Here is a 16,915-nt window from a genome sequence, read left to right on the forward strand (position 1 = left end):
AGAAGGGGATGGGAAGGAAAGGTGTGCAAAATTTAACATTTCTGACTTTCTATTTAAAAAAATTTTTTTAAGGCTTATTCATTTTTCAGAGAGAGAGAGGGAGAGTGTGGGGGGGAAGGGGCAGAGAGAGAGGGAGACACAGAATCCGAAGCAGGCTCCAGGCTCCGAGCTGTCAGCACAGAGCCTGACGCGGGGCTCGAACTCACGGACCATGAGATCATGACCTGAGCCGAAGTGGGACGCTTCACTGACTGAGCCACCCAGGCGCCCCTCTGACTCTGTAGTTAAAGCAAGAAATCCACAACACACGGCAATACGTGGGCTGGCACACTGGCTGTCACTGTTTTCTGAACGTGTGAAATATTTTATTTAAAAAGTCACCGTGGTGGGGCACCTGGGTGGCGCAGTCGGTTAAGCGTCCGACTTCAGCCAGGTCACGATCTCGCGGTCCGTGAGTTCGAGCCCCGCGTCGGGCTCTGGGCTGATGGCTCGGAGCCTGGAGCCTGTTTCCGATTCTGTGTCTCCCTCTCTCTCTGTCCCTCCCCCGTTCATGCTCTGTCTCTCTCTGTCCCAAAAATAAAATAAACGTTGAAAAAAAAAATTAAAAAAAAAAATAAATAAATAAATAAAAAGTCACCGTGGTACCCTATTATAAGCAGTGGCAACGAGAACCACGAGCCACGAGGGGAGCCCTGTGGCGGCAAGAATCCCGGGACTGAGAACAGCACGTTTTCGGCTAAAGACATGAAGAGGTTAGGAATGGCCTGTCATGGGTGAGTTACTTTCAACTTGCTCCCTCCTAATACGGGAGAGAGCAGGTCCCTGGTTCTGAACCTAAACCGTGGCAGCTCTTTCCGCGAGGGCCATCGTCTCCAGGGCTCACACAGGTATCGGGGCAAACGCTGCTCTCTACCTACAGGGAATAAAGAGCATTCTCAGGACATGTCTCCAGTTTAAAAAGAACACATGAGAAAAACAGGCCTATAAAGGATGACACGAAAACTTTTAATTGAGCAACTTTATTCAAATAATTTCGATACCGAGAACTCAGAGTCATTTCAATGGGACCAATTTCACAGAAATTTGCTTTGAAGGGCAGGGAAGTGAATCCAAGTCTCACATATTCTTGAGGATTAAAACAAAAACAAAAAACTCACACACGTAGAGTAAAGGAGAAGAGGGACAAAAGTCTAAAAGAAGTTGGCTGTATACTTCTCCAGCTTTGAATTTTTCTAATACAAAATCACTTTTCTCTTCCATCTTGAAAGACGTGTTGTTCTTTCCTTTAGAAAAAGAAAAAAAAAAGTGACAAGGGAAATGATTTCAGTACAATTCCACTAGAATTCCCAAGCCACCGAAAGCTGGACTGTTTTATATTTATTCCACTGCCTATACGTAAATATTGGTGGGTCCACTAGAGAAAATGCCACCACACTGAATAAACAGCGTAAGGGAGGTAAAGACCCACCCGAAGGCAATCCCCCTGGGCAGGCGGGTAAGCCAGTCGTTACGCCCACTGGCTTCAAGTCCTGGCCCAGCCTCGAGTGTGAGTGTGGACTCAGGAGTCCTGAGGCTTCAGCTACATTCGCTTATTTGTAACAGAAGACACAGAACCTGCCTACTGGATGACCGCGATCTCATCCGACGGTTCCTGTGCGGGTTGAGGCAGAAGGGTGTAAGGAAGGTTCCACACAGAAAGCACTCACACGTTAGCCATTCAAATTCCTTCTGCAGTCACAGCTCGGGAAGATTTGGTCCCTTCCCTTAAGACATTTATGATTTAAGTAGGGAGAGAAGAAAAATATGGAAATGGTTAAGAATGTTTGTATCACGGGTTCAGACAGAACTGCGAAAGGCCCCCGGGGGCGGCCACCGCGACTTATCAAATTCCAGGGGAGCCGGGAGGACCCCACGGAGGGCTGAGTTCTCCCCGTGCTTCACTGCTGGGCACACGAGGCACGGCTCATGGCCGTGACCTTGGTGTCTGCTCCACGTGGCCCTGGATGGGCAGGTGAATGAGAAGCGCGGGGCTGGGGGGGGGGGGGGGCGTCTTCCTCACCCAGCCCCATTTGTAGCCAAAGCACCGGCGGGTTTTGGAAATACCTGCCGAGAGGGGAGCCACGTGGGTCCGAACGCTGAGAAGCGCGAGTGGGCAAAGGCAGGGCAGGAGCAACGGGGTCACTGAGGGGCGGGGACAGTGACAACTCAGGGCTCATCGGGGCTCATCTGGGAGAGGAACGCACTGTCCCCGGGGTTGGGTCACAGGACAAACAGGCACAGGTGGAAAAGGAGAACACAGACACTCAGGGCAGAGGAGGCCCATCTGAACGACCGCCGAGGGGGCCGGCCATCCGCACGGGGAGAGGAGGGGAGAGGAAACCTCACCACCAATGCATCAAACCCCACACGTGCACCCGTCAGAAGAGCCGCGTCGTCCGGGACCCCGGCTCGCAGACCCACCAAGTGAGCGCTGGAAGGCCCGGAGCTCACGAGATGAAGTCTAACAGCCCGCGGCGACCCGTCCCACCTCACCGCCACTGGAGAAAGCAGAGTGGCGCTCGTACGTGCGAACCTGACCTCCGTGATCTGTGCAAACGCAAGTGCAGGCCGAGGTGGGACGGCCCAGGTGCACCTCAAAGCCCAGCACGGATACCGTGGCCCCGGCGGGCCGCCCCCGCTCCGGACCCACTAGGGAATCCAGAAGTACGAGGAAAGGCACTGCTTCCAGATCAGTTCTGCTCTACGACAGCTGTTTTCTGAGTGAGACCAGGAGAGGTCGGGAACGACAGTGTGACAAGGACAGACCGAGCCCTCCTGAGGCTTTTCAGAGAAGTCCCCTAAATGCATCCCAGGGGAAAACGTGTAAAACATTCCCTGTGAGGACATGTCCAGCCCCACCATGATGCATCTCACACAGGGACATGTGCTTGATATACATGCTGATTTCAGCAGAAGGAAAAGAATCTGGGAGAAGGTTTGGAAAACGAGCACAGAAGCATCCTGTCGTAAAATACCCACATTCAACGAACGGAAACGCACCTTTTTTTCTCAGCTGGGCTGTGAGGAGACGACCTCTCCCCCGGCCTTGGGATGGGCTGGCCCACCACTCTCGAGGAATCCTGGGAACTGGCCCACTGTCCACACAGCACAGAATCTGATAATCGGCGTCTCTTTGGAGGGGACCGATGGCCCCTAGCGGCAGTGAGCACAAGGCGTGTTAATGGCTGAGCCTCGGTGGCGGTTAAGCGCAGTGGATGTTCTATGCTCTGCTGGGGTGACGCCGACAGCTTTGGGGGACTTTGGAAGCCAGAGTCTGGGTTTAATGTTCCTAAGGTGCCTCTCTGATGCTGAACTTCCAAACTTGCTTTATCTGGACACGCTCCAACGCGTAAAAGTGCCTTCGTCCGCGGAGGCGATTGTTGGCAATACTTTTGATGAAGCTTGTCAAATTTTTCTTTTATTTCCTTGTAACGATCTCGGCCACAGCTTAGAGGCTGCACCCCTGCTACTGAAGTAGGTCTGTTGGGTGAGGCGGACTTTCTAAGTATTCCAAGACTATTGTTTCCCCAAAAAAGGAGTGTCTGCTCAGAGCGGCGTGGGCTCTGCACGGGGCTGGTCTCTGGAAGCGGGGGAGGGGAACCCCTTCTCTGCAGGCATCTCCCTGCTCCCCTGGCTCGATCGCCCAGCTCTTCCAAGGCCTCATTTAACCTCTTAGCTTCCGCTGTGCCGAAGGTTCCACTGAGCCTGCGGGTTTCGAAGCCCCGGGGGCCACGAGGGCTCGCCGGACCACCCCTGTACACGTCCACGGCCGAGGATCCCGGGAGGGAAGTCAGGACGGGCTGCTTCCGGGGACTGGGGCAATACTCCTGATGAAGCTTATCAAATCTGCTTTCAATTTCCCTGTAATGACTCCCTCGCTTGCCTGGGAGTATTCTTGGTGTGGAAACGATTTTTACAGGGGAAATGAACCACTTTAAGGCCTTGTATCTATTCTTCTGATGCAGATGACACACTGCACGGGAGTCTCCATAAGGCAACAAAGAACGCCCCTCGGGTGTTAAACTCCTCAACTCCTTAAACTCTTTCCAACTTGGACCCCATTTAAGGGCCTGGGGTTTGTTTACTTCGAGAAAAGCTTTGTCCAGTTTTAAACCCGTCTTCTGGCCAGAAGCGTCTAGTACGTTCTCACAATCTCTTAAGGCGCCCCTGTCCCTCCCTGGCCCGGCACGGACTGGGAGCCTCTCCCGGGAACCCCTGTGAGGGCGCCTGCCGCCTCGGCAATGAGTCCCGTTCACTCTGCTCCTGGAGCATCTCCTCCTCGAGCTCCAGTTCTGAAGGACAAACGAGGTTTTGGTGGAGAGGATACAGGACGGCTTTGCGCTCAGCAGCAGGCTCATCGAGTGCAGCATGCCCGCGTACAGGTCGCTGATGGTCACGTCACAGATGTCGTCGGGCTCGAAGGACAGGCTGCTTGAGAAGCCGTGCCCCCCGGTCCCTTGTAACGAGACACTGGCACTTCTAGGCACCACGGCCAGGTCTGCTGAGCAGGGGCGTGAAGCCGGCTTCACTGGGCCACCAGGACTCTCTCCGGACACACGGCCACGGCGTCCTGGAGGGAAACACACAGAGCGAAGTGTTACCGTTCAAGACGGTCCATCTGCAGAGACCACAGAACGAAAAGGGTGGATCGTGAAGACAATTCAAAGAACAAGAGAAAAAACTCCACGAAAACGTGAGAATAGATTCTCCTCCGAGATTTCTTTCTAGTTATCAAACTCTAATTCCTACTTTCGACCCCAGCTTCCCCAAAGGGGTCTTCCTCCCCCGTGTGATGGTTTACACGTTGGATGCCCTTTCAAAGTCTAATTAGAAACCCAACAATTACGCCGATTACCTGTGGGGACAGGTGACGGAGGCAGAGGACTCCTGAATATGCCTCTTCGTACAGCTTTGACCTTCACATCATGTTAAATGTTTTATAGATTTAAAAAATAAAATTAAACCGGGGCGTCTGGGTGGCTCAGTCGATGGAGCATCCGACTTCAGCTCAGGTCATGATCTCACGGTTCGTGAGTTCAAGCCCCATGTCGGGCTCTGTGCTGACAGCTCGGAGCCTGGAGCCTGCTTCCAATTTTGTATCCCTCTCTCTCTGTCCCTATCCCCCTCATGCTCTGTCTCTTTCTCTCAAAAATTAATAAATGTTAAAAAAAAAAAAAAGTAAATAAATAAATAAATTAAACCAACAAGGATAAGGAGAACTCTAGAAGTGAATACAAAAAAAAAAAGAAAAAAGAAAAAAAAAGAACCCAAGTGTGTATCGAAGTGATGACAACGGAAAGAGAAAAAAGGATCTGAGTGACTTTGAACACAATCCTCTGAACGTGCACCCTTGGTGGGATACTGTCTGAGCATCCAAGAGCTGCTCAGGACTCCTGAACCTTCTTCAGCAGACTGGCAAGCATGTGGCAGCAGGGGCCGTGGTTCCGAAATCAGTCCTCACCGCACGACCAACCAAATGAGTGCAGGACTTTGGTGCTGGCCACACCTGTGGGGTCAAGGTCATGGTGGGGGGACAAAGTGCTCAAAAAGAGACAGGACAGGCAGGCCAGAGGTCAGGGAAGCCAGCACGAAGGGCTCCTGCAGGCTGATCTGGGACAACTGGGCATCAGTGGCTACTAATATGTGAATTAAAAAAAAAAAAGCCCATGGGTTCTTATTGATTCTAGAAAAAAAATTGTTTTTAAAAAAGTGAAAGCATGTGGGGATAAAGGAAGGAACAGAATTAGGGCACGAAGGGCCTCGGCGTCTGCTTACGGAAGGATGCCAACAGGTACACACGGAAGGAACGGCCAAGCCAGGGAAGGGTTTGCGGGCGGGGACGCAGGCGGGAGTCGTGGCCTGGCGCCGAAGCCTCGGGGTGGGGTCTGCGGGGACCCAGGTGACGGGCACCCGCAGACGATGCCAAGGAGAGGGCACTTCTGTAGTGAGAAACCTAGCGGGTCCTTCCTTAGCTAAGTGGCCAGGCTCATGTGTCACCAACAACGGGACAGAGTGACGTGATGTCCTGAGAGAACACACCGTCGCCTGGGCAGCATTTTTGCCAAAAGTGTTTAACATGCACTTAACCTTAGAGGAAACCACCAGAGGAGTAAATTGAGGGACGTGCTGCAACACAGCCGGCGGCCGGGACTCTTCAGGAAAGTCGTGATAGGAAGGTGCCCACAGAGACAGAGCTCGGCAGGGAGCTTTCTGGACTGCGGTGCGGGAAACGAGTAGGCCCTGGCATGCGCCCCGCAAGCACTTAAGGAGAACACGTATGTGACTGCAGATGACGTACATGGTGTGCGCATGTCCGTGTGTGCACGTGCGGGGGTGCTGTGTGCGTGGGCGTGGGCGCTGGGTGTGCAGGGGACGGAGAAGCAACTGCGACAACAGGCTGATTGTCAAATAAACGCGAGCAGAGGGTGTAGGAATCCTGTGTTTCCGGAGAGTCAAAATCTTTCACCGCGGTAGGTTGAGCTGAAGAGCTAACCAGCAGTTAGCGCGCTGGAGTCCCAGGGGAAACAAGCAGTTTGCCGACTACACCGGAGGCTTTCGCCTTTAGGTGCCGGTGTCTCTAACAGTTTATGTCAAGCACACGACAGGGTGCCCGGCGGTGGGGGCGCCGCGGCTCTGCCAACAGCGATCGGGAGGCGGTTCACGCAGTTTCTGTGTCGCACTTACCAGGGGCAGGCCCGGCAGGCGAGGCCAGGGGAGGGCTCAGTGTCACGCGTGCGTCCTCTCCACCTCCGTCACCAGTACACTGAAAACGAAGCCCGCGATGTGAACACGTGTCGACTCTGGGCGCCCTCAGACGCCCCCCGCCGCAGTGCCGAGCCCCGCGGGTCGGCGAGGTCGGCTGCTCCTCCCCGACGCAGCGGCCGCGGCCTCCGGCCATGGTGGGGGGAGGTGTCTTAGTAACCTCTGGGAGCTTGGCCCACGTGACCTCCAGGCTACCCCCCCCCCCCCCAGGATGCCCTCCTGCTGCTCCAGGTTAAAGGGAAAGGCCGTTCCCGGTACCCCCACCAAATCAACGGGCCTCCGACCCAGCGTCCTCGCCGGTCAGCAGCGCAGTAAGGAAACGTCTATGCTCTTGTTTGCTGCCTTTGAGATAAAGTAGTCAGTCATCCCACAACGAGTACCTCCTACTTATTTGACATGAAGATGTTTTCTTTATGGGAAGACGTGACAGAAACTAGGGTTGGCACCCTTGCTCTGTCGGTCACGCTCTGGGAGCCCCCGCGTGCTCCACGGCAAGGTGACCGTGGACAGGGTGGAAGGGGGGAGAAGTGGGGCGGTGGGGGCAATCCCTTCCCCAGAGGGTGGGGCCCCCTACGTTTCTGTGAGCACCCCCCCCCAGAACAGTGGGCGACGGAGGGCGCACCCCACGGGTTTCCCTGATCGCCCCCACAAGGCGAGCGTCCGTCTGCAAGCCTGGGAGAGAAACGGTTGGGAAGCAATTGCTCCAAAGGCTCCTTACAGGCTCCACGGAGAGCGAACAAAAACCTGATTAACCCACCTCGGTGTCACTAGGTTATGATTCAATTATATGAAGACACGTCTTGGGAAACACATTACCTCTAAACACCCTTCATCCTGTAGCAATATATCCACTTGGGTCAAGTACTTCCTTCGTAACTCATTTTTCAAAGGGCTCCAGGGCTCTGCAGGCTGACACAAGAGAGAATCAGTGTTCTTAAGAGCTTTTGGGTCCGGATGAGCTCTCAGATTCTCGAGCTAGCTGGCAAGTTCATTAATTACACGTGGGTAAATGAAGCCCCTCGAAGTCATTTTTCACTCCTCGCTGTTAGCGGTGCAAAGTGGGCCCGCCCCTCTGAAAATCCACCTGACCCAGAAATCCAACTTTAGATAATTCATCCAGTGGCAACAATCCCAAAGTAAAAAGACAAAAAACCCCCAAAACACAAAAACCACCCTCATAAGCCTGTTGGGAGGTGTGTGATGGCATTGCTAGGAAACAATTCAAAACCATCTGAATATTCTTGGGTGAGTTCAGGACTCAACGATTAGCATTAGTCCCAATCAGTGTGCTCACAGGAAAGGACATTCAGCACTCTGGCTCAGGAGGCAGGCCCCCCATTCCCTTCCTGCCCACGCCCTGGGGACAGGGGGGTCTTGACCCTCACTCTCTGCACCTCAGTGGCTGCAGACCAGGGATAACACACACGCACACTGTTCAGGAAGTTCTTTACATCTGGGGGCACCTCGCCCTGCACCACCGCCCCCCCGTAATGCTCCAAAACGTACAGCCTTTCCCCCGGACCCCTGTCACTACCTTATTTAGTTAGACGCCACAAGTCACACATTGGGTGTTTGGGCAAATTCTTCACAAAAAGAGCAGTCTTCGAGAAAAGCCACACACAGCGGCCATTCTAGCGTCTGAGTCTGGGGCCAGGAAAGACCCCCCAGCAGACTGCGTTCTTTGTGTATTCCCGTGCATCCCACTGGAAGGAAGGGGAGATGAGACCCCGTCGGGGGAAGAGGAGACAGGTGGTTCCTGGGACCACGGGGGCACCCTGGGAGACACCGAACAATGGCCTGATCTCGCGACCTCGTGGACTAAATGGGCTTCCAAGGGCTGACCTGGAAATACTTCTTAGAAACACCTTCCTTATGACATTGTCTCTTCGGGCAAAGACCAACTTAGAGCCTAACTTTCAACACCGCGTGCTCGATCAAGGGTACTGGGCACACCGTGAACTGTGACGGTTCCGTCTGCACAGGGAACACCACCCGACATACATGTGAGTTCAGGAAATCCGGCTTGAACCGGGGGCAGTAAGGGCTGCCACGCACCAGATGGAAGGAGGCCCCTGCTGCCTTGAGGGATGTGAAGGGAGGACCAGAGACGGGAGGGGTGGTGTCAGCAAAGGGTGAGCCTCCCAAGAGGACTTCAAAAAAGACACCGGACATGAGGACACACACACGCACCCCAAGCCCTGGCTCGGTCCCTTCGTCACAAAGGGCAGGTCTTACCGTGAAGGCCCCAGCAACTACATCTTCCGGACACAAAGACGCATCATCACCGCTTTTTGAATCTAAAAGCAAAAAAAAAGGAAATCTCAATCAGAATTTTATTTATTAAAATATTTTTAAATTTTTATTTATTTTTGAGAGAGAGAGAGAGAGAGAGAGACAAAGTGTGAGTGGGGGGAGGGGCAGAGAGAGAGGGAGACACAGAATCCGGAGCAGGTTCCAGCTGTTAGCACAGAGCCTGACACGGGGCTTGAACTCACGAACCGTGAGATCATGATCTGAGCTGAAGTCGGACGCTTAACCGACTAAACCCCCAGGCACCCCAAGAATTTTAAAGAAAGCTTGCGTTTTGCTCTCAAGAATAGTTTTTACACCCCTCGAGTATGTTCTAGGGTGCTCCCTTTAGTAAGGACACAGCCATCTGTTGCTGTCCTGATTATCAGTAATGCGACAAGTGCATCAGAACAGGAACACGCCTCAGGGGATAGAGACCAGAGAAGCAGCTTTCTGTCACATTGAGCGCCTTCGGTGGCTTCTGGTCCTCGGAGCTGGGTCGCTCTAGCCCAGCACCGTCCTAGTCTGTGATGGCAGAAAGTTCCCTGCCTGCCGCCTGGTATGGCAGCCACCGGCCACGTGTGGCTCGTGAGGCACATAAATAAAATTTTCCATTTGATTTAACTTTCAGTTCCTCTGACTCGCCACAGGAGGCTGGAGCCACCACACTGGACAGTGCAGCTCTAGGATAAACATTTCTAGTTATTTTGAGCAGTCCAGAAACTCACGGACCTAAGGATCTGTGGGGCCAAAATCTCGATCAACACCAGTCAACAGATAACACCTGTGAATAAACACCTTCCTTAAGGTCCAATTCTACCCTGAATGACTGCCAGTTTTCCCCGTGGGACTCAACCCATTTTACAGACGGCTAGAGCAGGCAAGGTGCCGGACGAGGGCTGGGGAGAGCGGACAGAGGCTGCAGGTCAGGGCCGGCAGGAGATGGGGGTTCAGGACCAGTTACAAACCTGTCTACCCAGCTGGCTAACTGCTACCAGGAGGAGAGCCGGTGTAGACAGCTTGGGTGAAAGTGGGGGGTCTGTTCTGATGGCAGGTGTCAGCAGGGGCGGGGCTGGTACCGTGGGGGGTGCGGTGGGGCACGGGAGCAGAGCCGCACAAGGGACAGTGGGAGGCAAAGGCACAGGAGGGGGACGTCTTGGGTATGAGGAGGGCAGGAGGGGCTGGGTGTCTGGCTCATTGAACAGGGAAGACGGTGGTAGGCCTTGAGCCAATAGGAATTCTGCTAGGTTGACCTTTCCAGTTTAGATTTGCCGAGTTTAAACAAAGTCTTCAAGAAGAGAGGCTGACAGGCAGTAAACACATGCAGACTGGGTCTGGGATGGGGGTTCCGCCAGAGTGAGGGGCTCAGACCAATCTCAAGAAAGGGCATCCAGTGGAGAGGGGAGTTAAGAGGGGCTGGGAAGGAAGAAAACCCAGCGGGCACAGGGCCACAGGCCAATTACAGGATTTCCAGAAGCTTCAAATGCCACCAACAGGGCAATGGGATAGAAGCCACAGGATGCCAGTGGGAGTCGCCAATGGGGGAGGCTGGGACCACGGACAGTTACGCCTTCCCGATGGAGCCCGGAGCCTGCACAGAACTGGCGGAAGAGAGGGTGGCAGTGGAGCAGAGCATCGGCTATAAGTTTGTTCGAGAAGGGAAGTGACCCATGGCAGGTGGCTACAGAGGGACACGGGACCGGGAGAGCCGTGAACTCTTCTGTGTGCTTAAGGTGGAACCTGAGCACGTCCAAACAGATGCATCCAGGGCAGACAGAGACACCAGAGAGAGAAAGATGGTGATGACAGACTCCCCGGAAAACAGGCTGGGCTGGGGTTTGGGCAGCAAGACGTTCTGTAGAAGTCAGCAGTTCAGGGGCGCCTGGGGGGGCTCAGTCGGTTGAGCGTCCGACTTCAGCTCAAGGTCATGATCTCACAGTTTGTGAGTTCGAGCCCCGCATCGGGCTCTGCGCTGACGGCTCGGAGCCTGGAGCCTGCTTCAGATTCTGTGTCTCCCTCTCTCTGTGCCCCTCCCCGACTTGTGCTCTCTCTCTCTGTCTCCCAAAAACAAATAAAGGTAAAAAAGAAAAAAAGTCAGCAGTTCAAACACGGCCTGCACAGCAAATCTGGCGCTTCATTATATTTTTGACATTAATTTTTTTACGGAGGGGGCAATAAGTTAAAAACCGATGGGAGGGCGTATGTCCATTACTCAAGAACGCTTGAGCACTGTTTCTGTGTAAGCGCCACGGACGTAACAGCAAGACAGCTCCTTTGGGGAGTGCAGACAGTAGTGACAGGCACTTTAAGATGCTCCCACTTTTAAAAAAGCCTTGGAAAAAGTCATCGTGAGGAATCTGGGCTTTAAATGACATCACAGGGACGCATGTCCCTGCCGACCCCAATTCCTAGTGCAGGGACACTCACCCACTCCCAGGACTCGTGTGCTGGGCTCAGGAAGCGCCAGACCTCGGGCTTCGGCTTCTGCGGGGTCACTGCCACTCCTGCTGTCTGGGGCATCCTCGAAAGTCTTCACTGAGGAGTCCTCGAAAGCACGGAAGTGGATAAAGACACGCTTGATTCAGTGAGAACACATTTCAAAGCCACCGTAACAAACCTACACTCCTTCCTTTAGCATATGAGAGAGCAGGGGTCTCATAGGCCTCTCTTCTGGTACAGTTTGTGAGTTTGAGTCCTGCATCGGGCTGTCGGTGCCGAGCCTGCTTTGGATCCTCTGTCCCAGCTCCTCTCTCCCTGTCCCTCCCCTCGTTCTCTCTCTCAAAAATTAAAGATTAAAAAATAATAAATAAATAAGTAAATAAGTGTGACTGAATTGAACAATGGATGATGAAAAGAAATGATCACAGTGTATAGTATGTAAAGAAGAAGGGGTAAAAATATGTGTATTATAGGCGGGAATTACATTATACTAAAATATCATCAGTGACTATAGGAGTCAGGTTGATTTTAATGGTTGTATGTATTTCTAACATTTGTACAACCAAACGTATTATGGATGTGATTCAAATAATCAGGAAGAAATTTTATTTCAGAACTGCTGTTCCTTGCTTTGGAACCCTAACCCTGACGTTTTCGTTCTGGGGTACAGGCTTCTGGGCTGGGAGGCAGTCGTTAAGGGAATTCTAGACATCCCTGCAAAAAAATGACGGTAGCAAGACTCCGTGGGTCTCCCAGGAGGCGGGCAGGCTGTATCGGCACCTCCCGTGAACATAACAGGCCGAGGTGCCCCAGCATCAGTGGATATATCCGGGAGAAACCACACCGGCGTCTTGGAAAACAGCTCCATGCGGAAAAGAAGCGTGACCCTGTACCCTCTCCCTACTCTCTTCCCCTTGCAGAAGAGAAAGGAGGCATGTTTCTTTCCTCAAAGGAACTGGGTTGGGGCTTTTCTATAAAGGACCCAACAAACTAAGCTCACAGATGCAGCTAAGGCTGGGGCAGGGGCAGGGGCAGGGGTGGGAACAGGGGCAGGGGCAGCAGCAGGGGCAGCTTTCTCCCACTGGCCAGCCCTGCATGTGGGGCTGTTGTCAAGAACCCCTTGGCCTACAGCAGAGGAAACGGGGGCAGAAAAGGCTTAAACATCAACGCAGCTCCTCCTGCTACCTGACGAGCAACAGGAGAAAAACTTCTCAGCAAATCCTTAGAGGAAAAGGGGGGAGTTCAGGTGAGAAAGACCTAGAACAGAAGCCCCGTGGCGACCTTGGTGCAGTCACAGCTAACCTACGCCTTTATTCACATCGATATTCCCGCACGGCAGCACATGGCAGCAATAAAAACGGACATTAAATACCTGGATTTGTCCTTTGTTTTTCTCCTTTACTAGTCCTCCACCCCAAATTCTCAATCCTTCAGAAAAGAAATGAGAGAAAAGTTACCGCTTAAACAATCCTGACCGCTGAATGTCTGTTCAGTCCGCATTCAGAGAAAACCAACGTGATGGGCCAGAGAAAGACGTCATCTATGGAAACCAAGCCGCGATCCTGATACCTGTTGTTCTCATCTTTGTGAGGCTGGAAGTCTTTTTTTTTTTTAAATTAAGATTAGGGGCGCCTGGGTGGCTCAGTCGGTTGAGCGTCCGACTTCGGCTCAGGTCATGATCTCGCGGTCTGTAGGTTCGAGCCCCGTGTCAGACTCTATGCTGACAGCTTAGAGCCTGGAGCCTGTTTCGGATTCTGTGTCTCCCTCTCTCTCTGACCCTCCCCCGTTTGTGTTCTGTCTCTGTCTCAAAAAAATAAATAAACGTTAAAAAAATTTTTTTAAATTAAGATTAGACAGGGGCTCCTGGGTGGCTCAGTCGGTTAAGCATCCAATTTCGGCTCAGGCCATGATCTCGCGGTCCGTGAGTTCGAGCCCCGCGTCGGGCTCTGTGCTGACAGCTCAGAGCCTGGAGCCTGCTTCGGATTCTGTGTCTCGCTCTCCCTCTGCCCCTCCCCTGCTCACGCTCTGACTCTGTCTTTCAATAGTAAATAAACATTTAAAAAAAATTAAGATTAGACAGAAATCTGTCATTAATGGAAATCTCCTACCTAGGAGGCAGATTATCCAATTCCGTCATTAAGCCACAGAGTTAAGCAGAAACAAGGAACACACATGTGCCAAGTATCGTACTCAAAATATATTTATTGAGAGCAATCTATATACTATGTATAGACTGGAAGCACTTTCTGAGGGCAATATAGATGTCTAGAACAAAGCCTAAGCGCAGGGTAAACACGGAGATCAGGAGTCCTGCCACTTACTCGTTAGCAGAACCGGGGCAAGAATACTTAATCTCTCCCTAAACCTCCATTTGCCCCCAGGTAAATTCAAGTGGACAAGAAGGGATCCTTGGGTTGAGATGGTTGCCAACGAGGACACTAGCAAACGTTCACACACGGCGCTTACAATGCTCCAGGCTCTATTCTAAACACTTTCCAAGTACACCTCATTCAGTGTGTACAACTCACCTGTACAGAACTCCTACTTTCCAAGCTCACTGGCCAGACGGAGACACAGAGGCAAGGAGTGGGTCCAGCAACCAGCCCGGGCTGCTCAGCCATGTGGTGGAGCCAGGCTGGGAACCTAGGGGAGTGACTCTCTGTGCTCCTGGCCACTGTGCCCTGTGGCCTTTCTGGAACAGAGTGAGGCCGTGCAAATGTGCTCCGTCAGGTCAAGGCTTTGCCAGTTTGGCTAAGTGACATGGGGCTGGTTCCTTTACGTTTCCCTGGGCTAAGTGACATGGGGCTGTTTCCTTTCTGCTGCATCCTCTGCTAGGAAACCATGATCCTAAGGACAGCACCTACCCCAAAGGGCTGTTGAGAATCAAAAACACAAGACTCTCAGAAGCAAAGGGCACACTTTAGCTATCCACACATGCGAACAACTATTCCTCCCCTCCTGTCCTCGTCATAATCGGTGTGGGAGTGTTAGCTCCGATCTATACCGTACGGCGTTGCCTTAAATCGGGAGTTTATGCTACAAGGGTGATCAGCTAACCCTAATCACGGTGGCGCTCCCCTGAGTACCTCTCCAGGCTGAGCAACAGGACAGAGGAACTGTACTATCAGCAGCCGGGAGCTCGTTAGACCTACTCAATCTGCACCCAGCACCGATGCCAGAGGCCTCAGGGATCCGTTTTAACAGGCTGTTCTCATTAAACTGGAGTCAGAAGTGAGTTTCAGCAGTGAAGTTAGTGGTATTCTAGATATGTGGAGTGGCCAGACCATTCCTTGCGTAAACAGCGCATCGGAACATAGTGAATGAAGCCTGTTGATGGCTCCCTGGGAACGATTCCTACCCAGCCCTGGGTCCTGCCTTCGGGTTAGATTTGTCATTGCCTGATGAGACCAGAGAGTAACAGAGGCCTGGAGCTGGACTATCTTAGCTTCTGTCTTCACGAACTTTTCACCCAAGGTGTGGCTGGACCAGCTAAAAATGCAGAGAGCTCAAACTTTATTTAACTTCAGAAGCAGATCTTATGAAGCTTTTAGTGCCTGTCTGTCCAATGCAGAGCGGAACTGGATCTGAGATCTGCCTTCATTAGCAGGTCCTAATGAGTTGGTGACAAGACAGAGGGGGAGGAACTGACGTCACCCAGTGCAAACTTTCTTCACCCAGCTACCAAAGAGAATCCAGGAGATTTAAGTCAGCTTACAACATCAACCACTGAACAGAATGGCTCCTTCTCCTTATATTCAGGTCAAGTTCCAAGTACTCAGAATCTCAAGGAGGACAGCTAATACTCCAAGTCAAACAGGTCAAGAAGTAGTCGGTAAGAGTGATTACAAGAGCCGGGCCTTGTTCCAAGAGCTTCACAAGGAGCTCCTGTAACTTACAACATCCCCATCAAGTAATCTACTTGATCTTCCCATTTGACAGGTGAAGAAACAGAGACACAGCCTTGGCTGTTAAAGCAACCAGCCCACAGGGTGCCTCGGGTGGCTCAGCTGGTTAAGTGTCCGACCTTGGCCCAGGTCACGATCTCCCGGCTTGTGAGTCTGAGCCCCGTGTCGGGCTCTGTGCTGATGGCTCAGAGCCTGGAGCCTGCTTGGGATTCTGTGTCTCCCCTCCCTCTCTGTCCCTCCCCCTGCTTGCACCCTGTCTCTCTCTCTCTCTCAAAAATAAACTTAGAAAAAAATTACAAACCCCCCCCCCCCCCCCCCAAAACCAAAAAACATCCCAACCGGCCCAGACCGACAGGGTCAGACAGGGGTATTTTTAACCAGCGTGCGTCTATGGACCTGCAGAATTCTGTTTTTAATAGGTAATTTAAAAAATAAGTAATTTATAGGCTCAAGGGAACTAGGAATGTTTTAGTTCTTATTAGGCGGACAACATTTTCACAAGAGAGCAGGGATAGCATTTCAAACTCTGGGACGACACTATCCTGTTCACACTCTGAACTGTAAACATTCAGAAGTGGGGGGATGACTCCGTACCCTGGGGTGTCTCATAGGTCAGCGTGGACATCTGCACCAGCGGGGCATCCTCGAAGGGCTGGTTGTACTGCGGGAGAGAAAGGGGCATCCCCTCAGCTCCGAGGGCCGCGAGGAGGCCCTGACCCGGCTGAGGAGGCGCCAGCACAAGGCTGGAAGTCTGCAGGCCCCCCCAATCCCGCCCGCCTCCCTCTCGCCCCCAAACCACCTCCCCTGTCTACCCCAGCGCCCCCAATCCCGCTGCCTCCTCTCCACCCCCTCTCCCCTCCCCTTTCCACCCCGCTCCCCCACCTTCGGCCCCGCGCTCGGCCGCCTCCACCCTTACCCCAGCCCCGTTTTTCCCGAAACTTCCCCATCGCGCCCGGCCTCCCCGACTCCGGCGGGCCGGTTGGGGGGCGGGGGGCCTACCTTTTCTATCAGCCGCTGCATGCGCGTCTGGAAGCGGCGGCGGCTGTCCCGGAGCTGCCACAGCAGCGCGTCCTCCCCCAGGGGCTCGCCCTCCATGGCTCGAAGAGACCCGCACCCGACTCCAGCGGCAAGACGTACCGCGGCCCCTTCGGCGCCCCGGTTCAAATAACGACTCCCGCCCCCTCTGCTTGCCCTTCCGGCTTGCTATTGGCTGGTGAGGAGAGGCCGGGCGCTGATTGGGCCTTTCAAACGCGTGGCGCATCTTACTCCCGGCCAATCCGCGGCCGAGCTTCTGCCCCCGCCCCACCCGAGCCCGGCCCGGCCGCGGGGAGGAGGCGGGGGCGGGGGCGGGGGCGGGAGGTGTCCGCCACCGCGCATGGCTTAGGGCGATGGCCCGGTGGAACCGGCTACGTTCCCGTTAATCGGCAGCGCCACTCGAGAACCCTGTGGAATTATGGGATTCCTCCGTTGTGCACCTGAGA

The 16,915-nt window shown here is 53.3% G+C and overlaps 1 protein-coding gene across 1 annotated transcript; it reads right to left on the bottom strand.

The window, feature by feature from the left end:
* Positions 1–1,003: 1,003 nt before the first annotated feature.
* Positions 1,004–16,603, bottom strand: LOC102960346 (Holliday junction recognition protein). Its single transcript, XM_042995727.1, has 9 exons — positions 16,434–16,603; positions 16,029–16,095; positions 12,902–12,957; positions 11,518–11,635; positions 9,037–9,098; positions 7,618–7,710; positions 6,724–6,802; positions 3,040–4,609; positions 1,004–1,283 (listed from the first exon to the last, which is right to left on the bottom strand). The coding sequence occupies exons 1-9, from the start codon at positions 16,527–16,529 to the stop codon at positions 1,244–1,246; spliced, it is 2,181 nt and encodes a 726-aa protein (XP_042851661.1). The 5' UTR covers positions 16,530–16,603; the 3' UTR covers positions 1,004–1,243.
* Between the last annotated feature and the right edge of the window lie 312 nt (positions 16,604–16,915).

The sequence above is a fragment of the Panthera tigris genome, chromosome C1 (genome assembly GCF_018350195.1).
Source record: "Panthera tigris isolate Pti1 chromosome C1, P.tigris_Pti1_mat1.1, whole genome shotgun sequence".
Classification (NCBI taxonomy): Eukaryota; Metazoa; Chordata; class Mammalia; order Carnivora; family Felidae; genus Panthera; species Panthera tigris.

What these genes read in the sequence shown, in the direction of transcription:
- LOC102960346 (XM_042995727.1), bottom strand. Translation starts at nt 16,529, where the DNA reads ATGGAGGGCGAGCCCCTGGGGGAGGACGCGCTGCTGTGGCAGCTCCGG. An exon ending in AAAACAAAGGACAAATCCAG is followed by an intron (nt 11,636 to 12,901) that starts GTATTTAATGTC and finishes CGTGCTTTCGAG; the next exon opens with GACTCCTCAGTGAAGACTTT. An exon ending in AGCCCAGCTGAGAAAAAAAG is followed by an intron (nt 1,284 to 3,039) that starts GTGCGTTTCCGT and finishes CTTTTTCTAAAG; the next exon opens with GAAAGAACAACACGTCTTTC.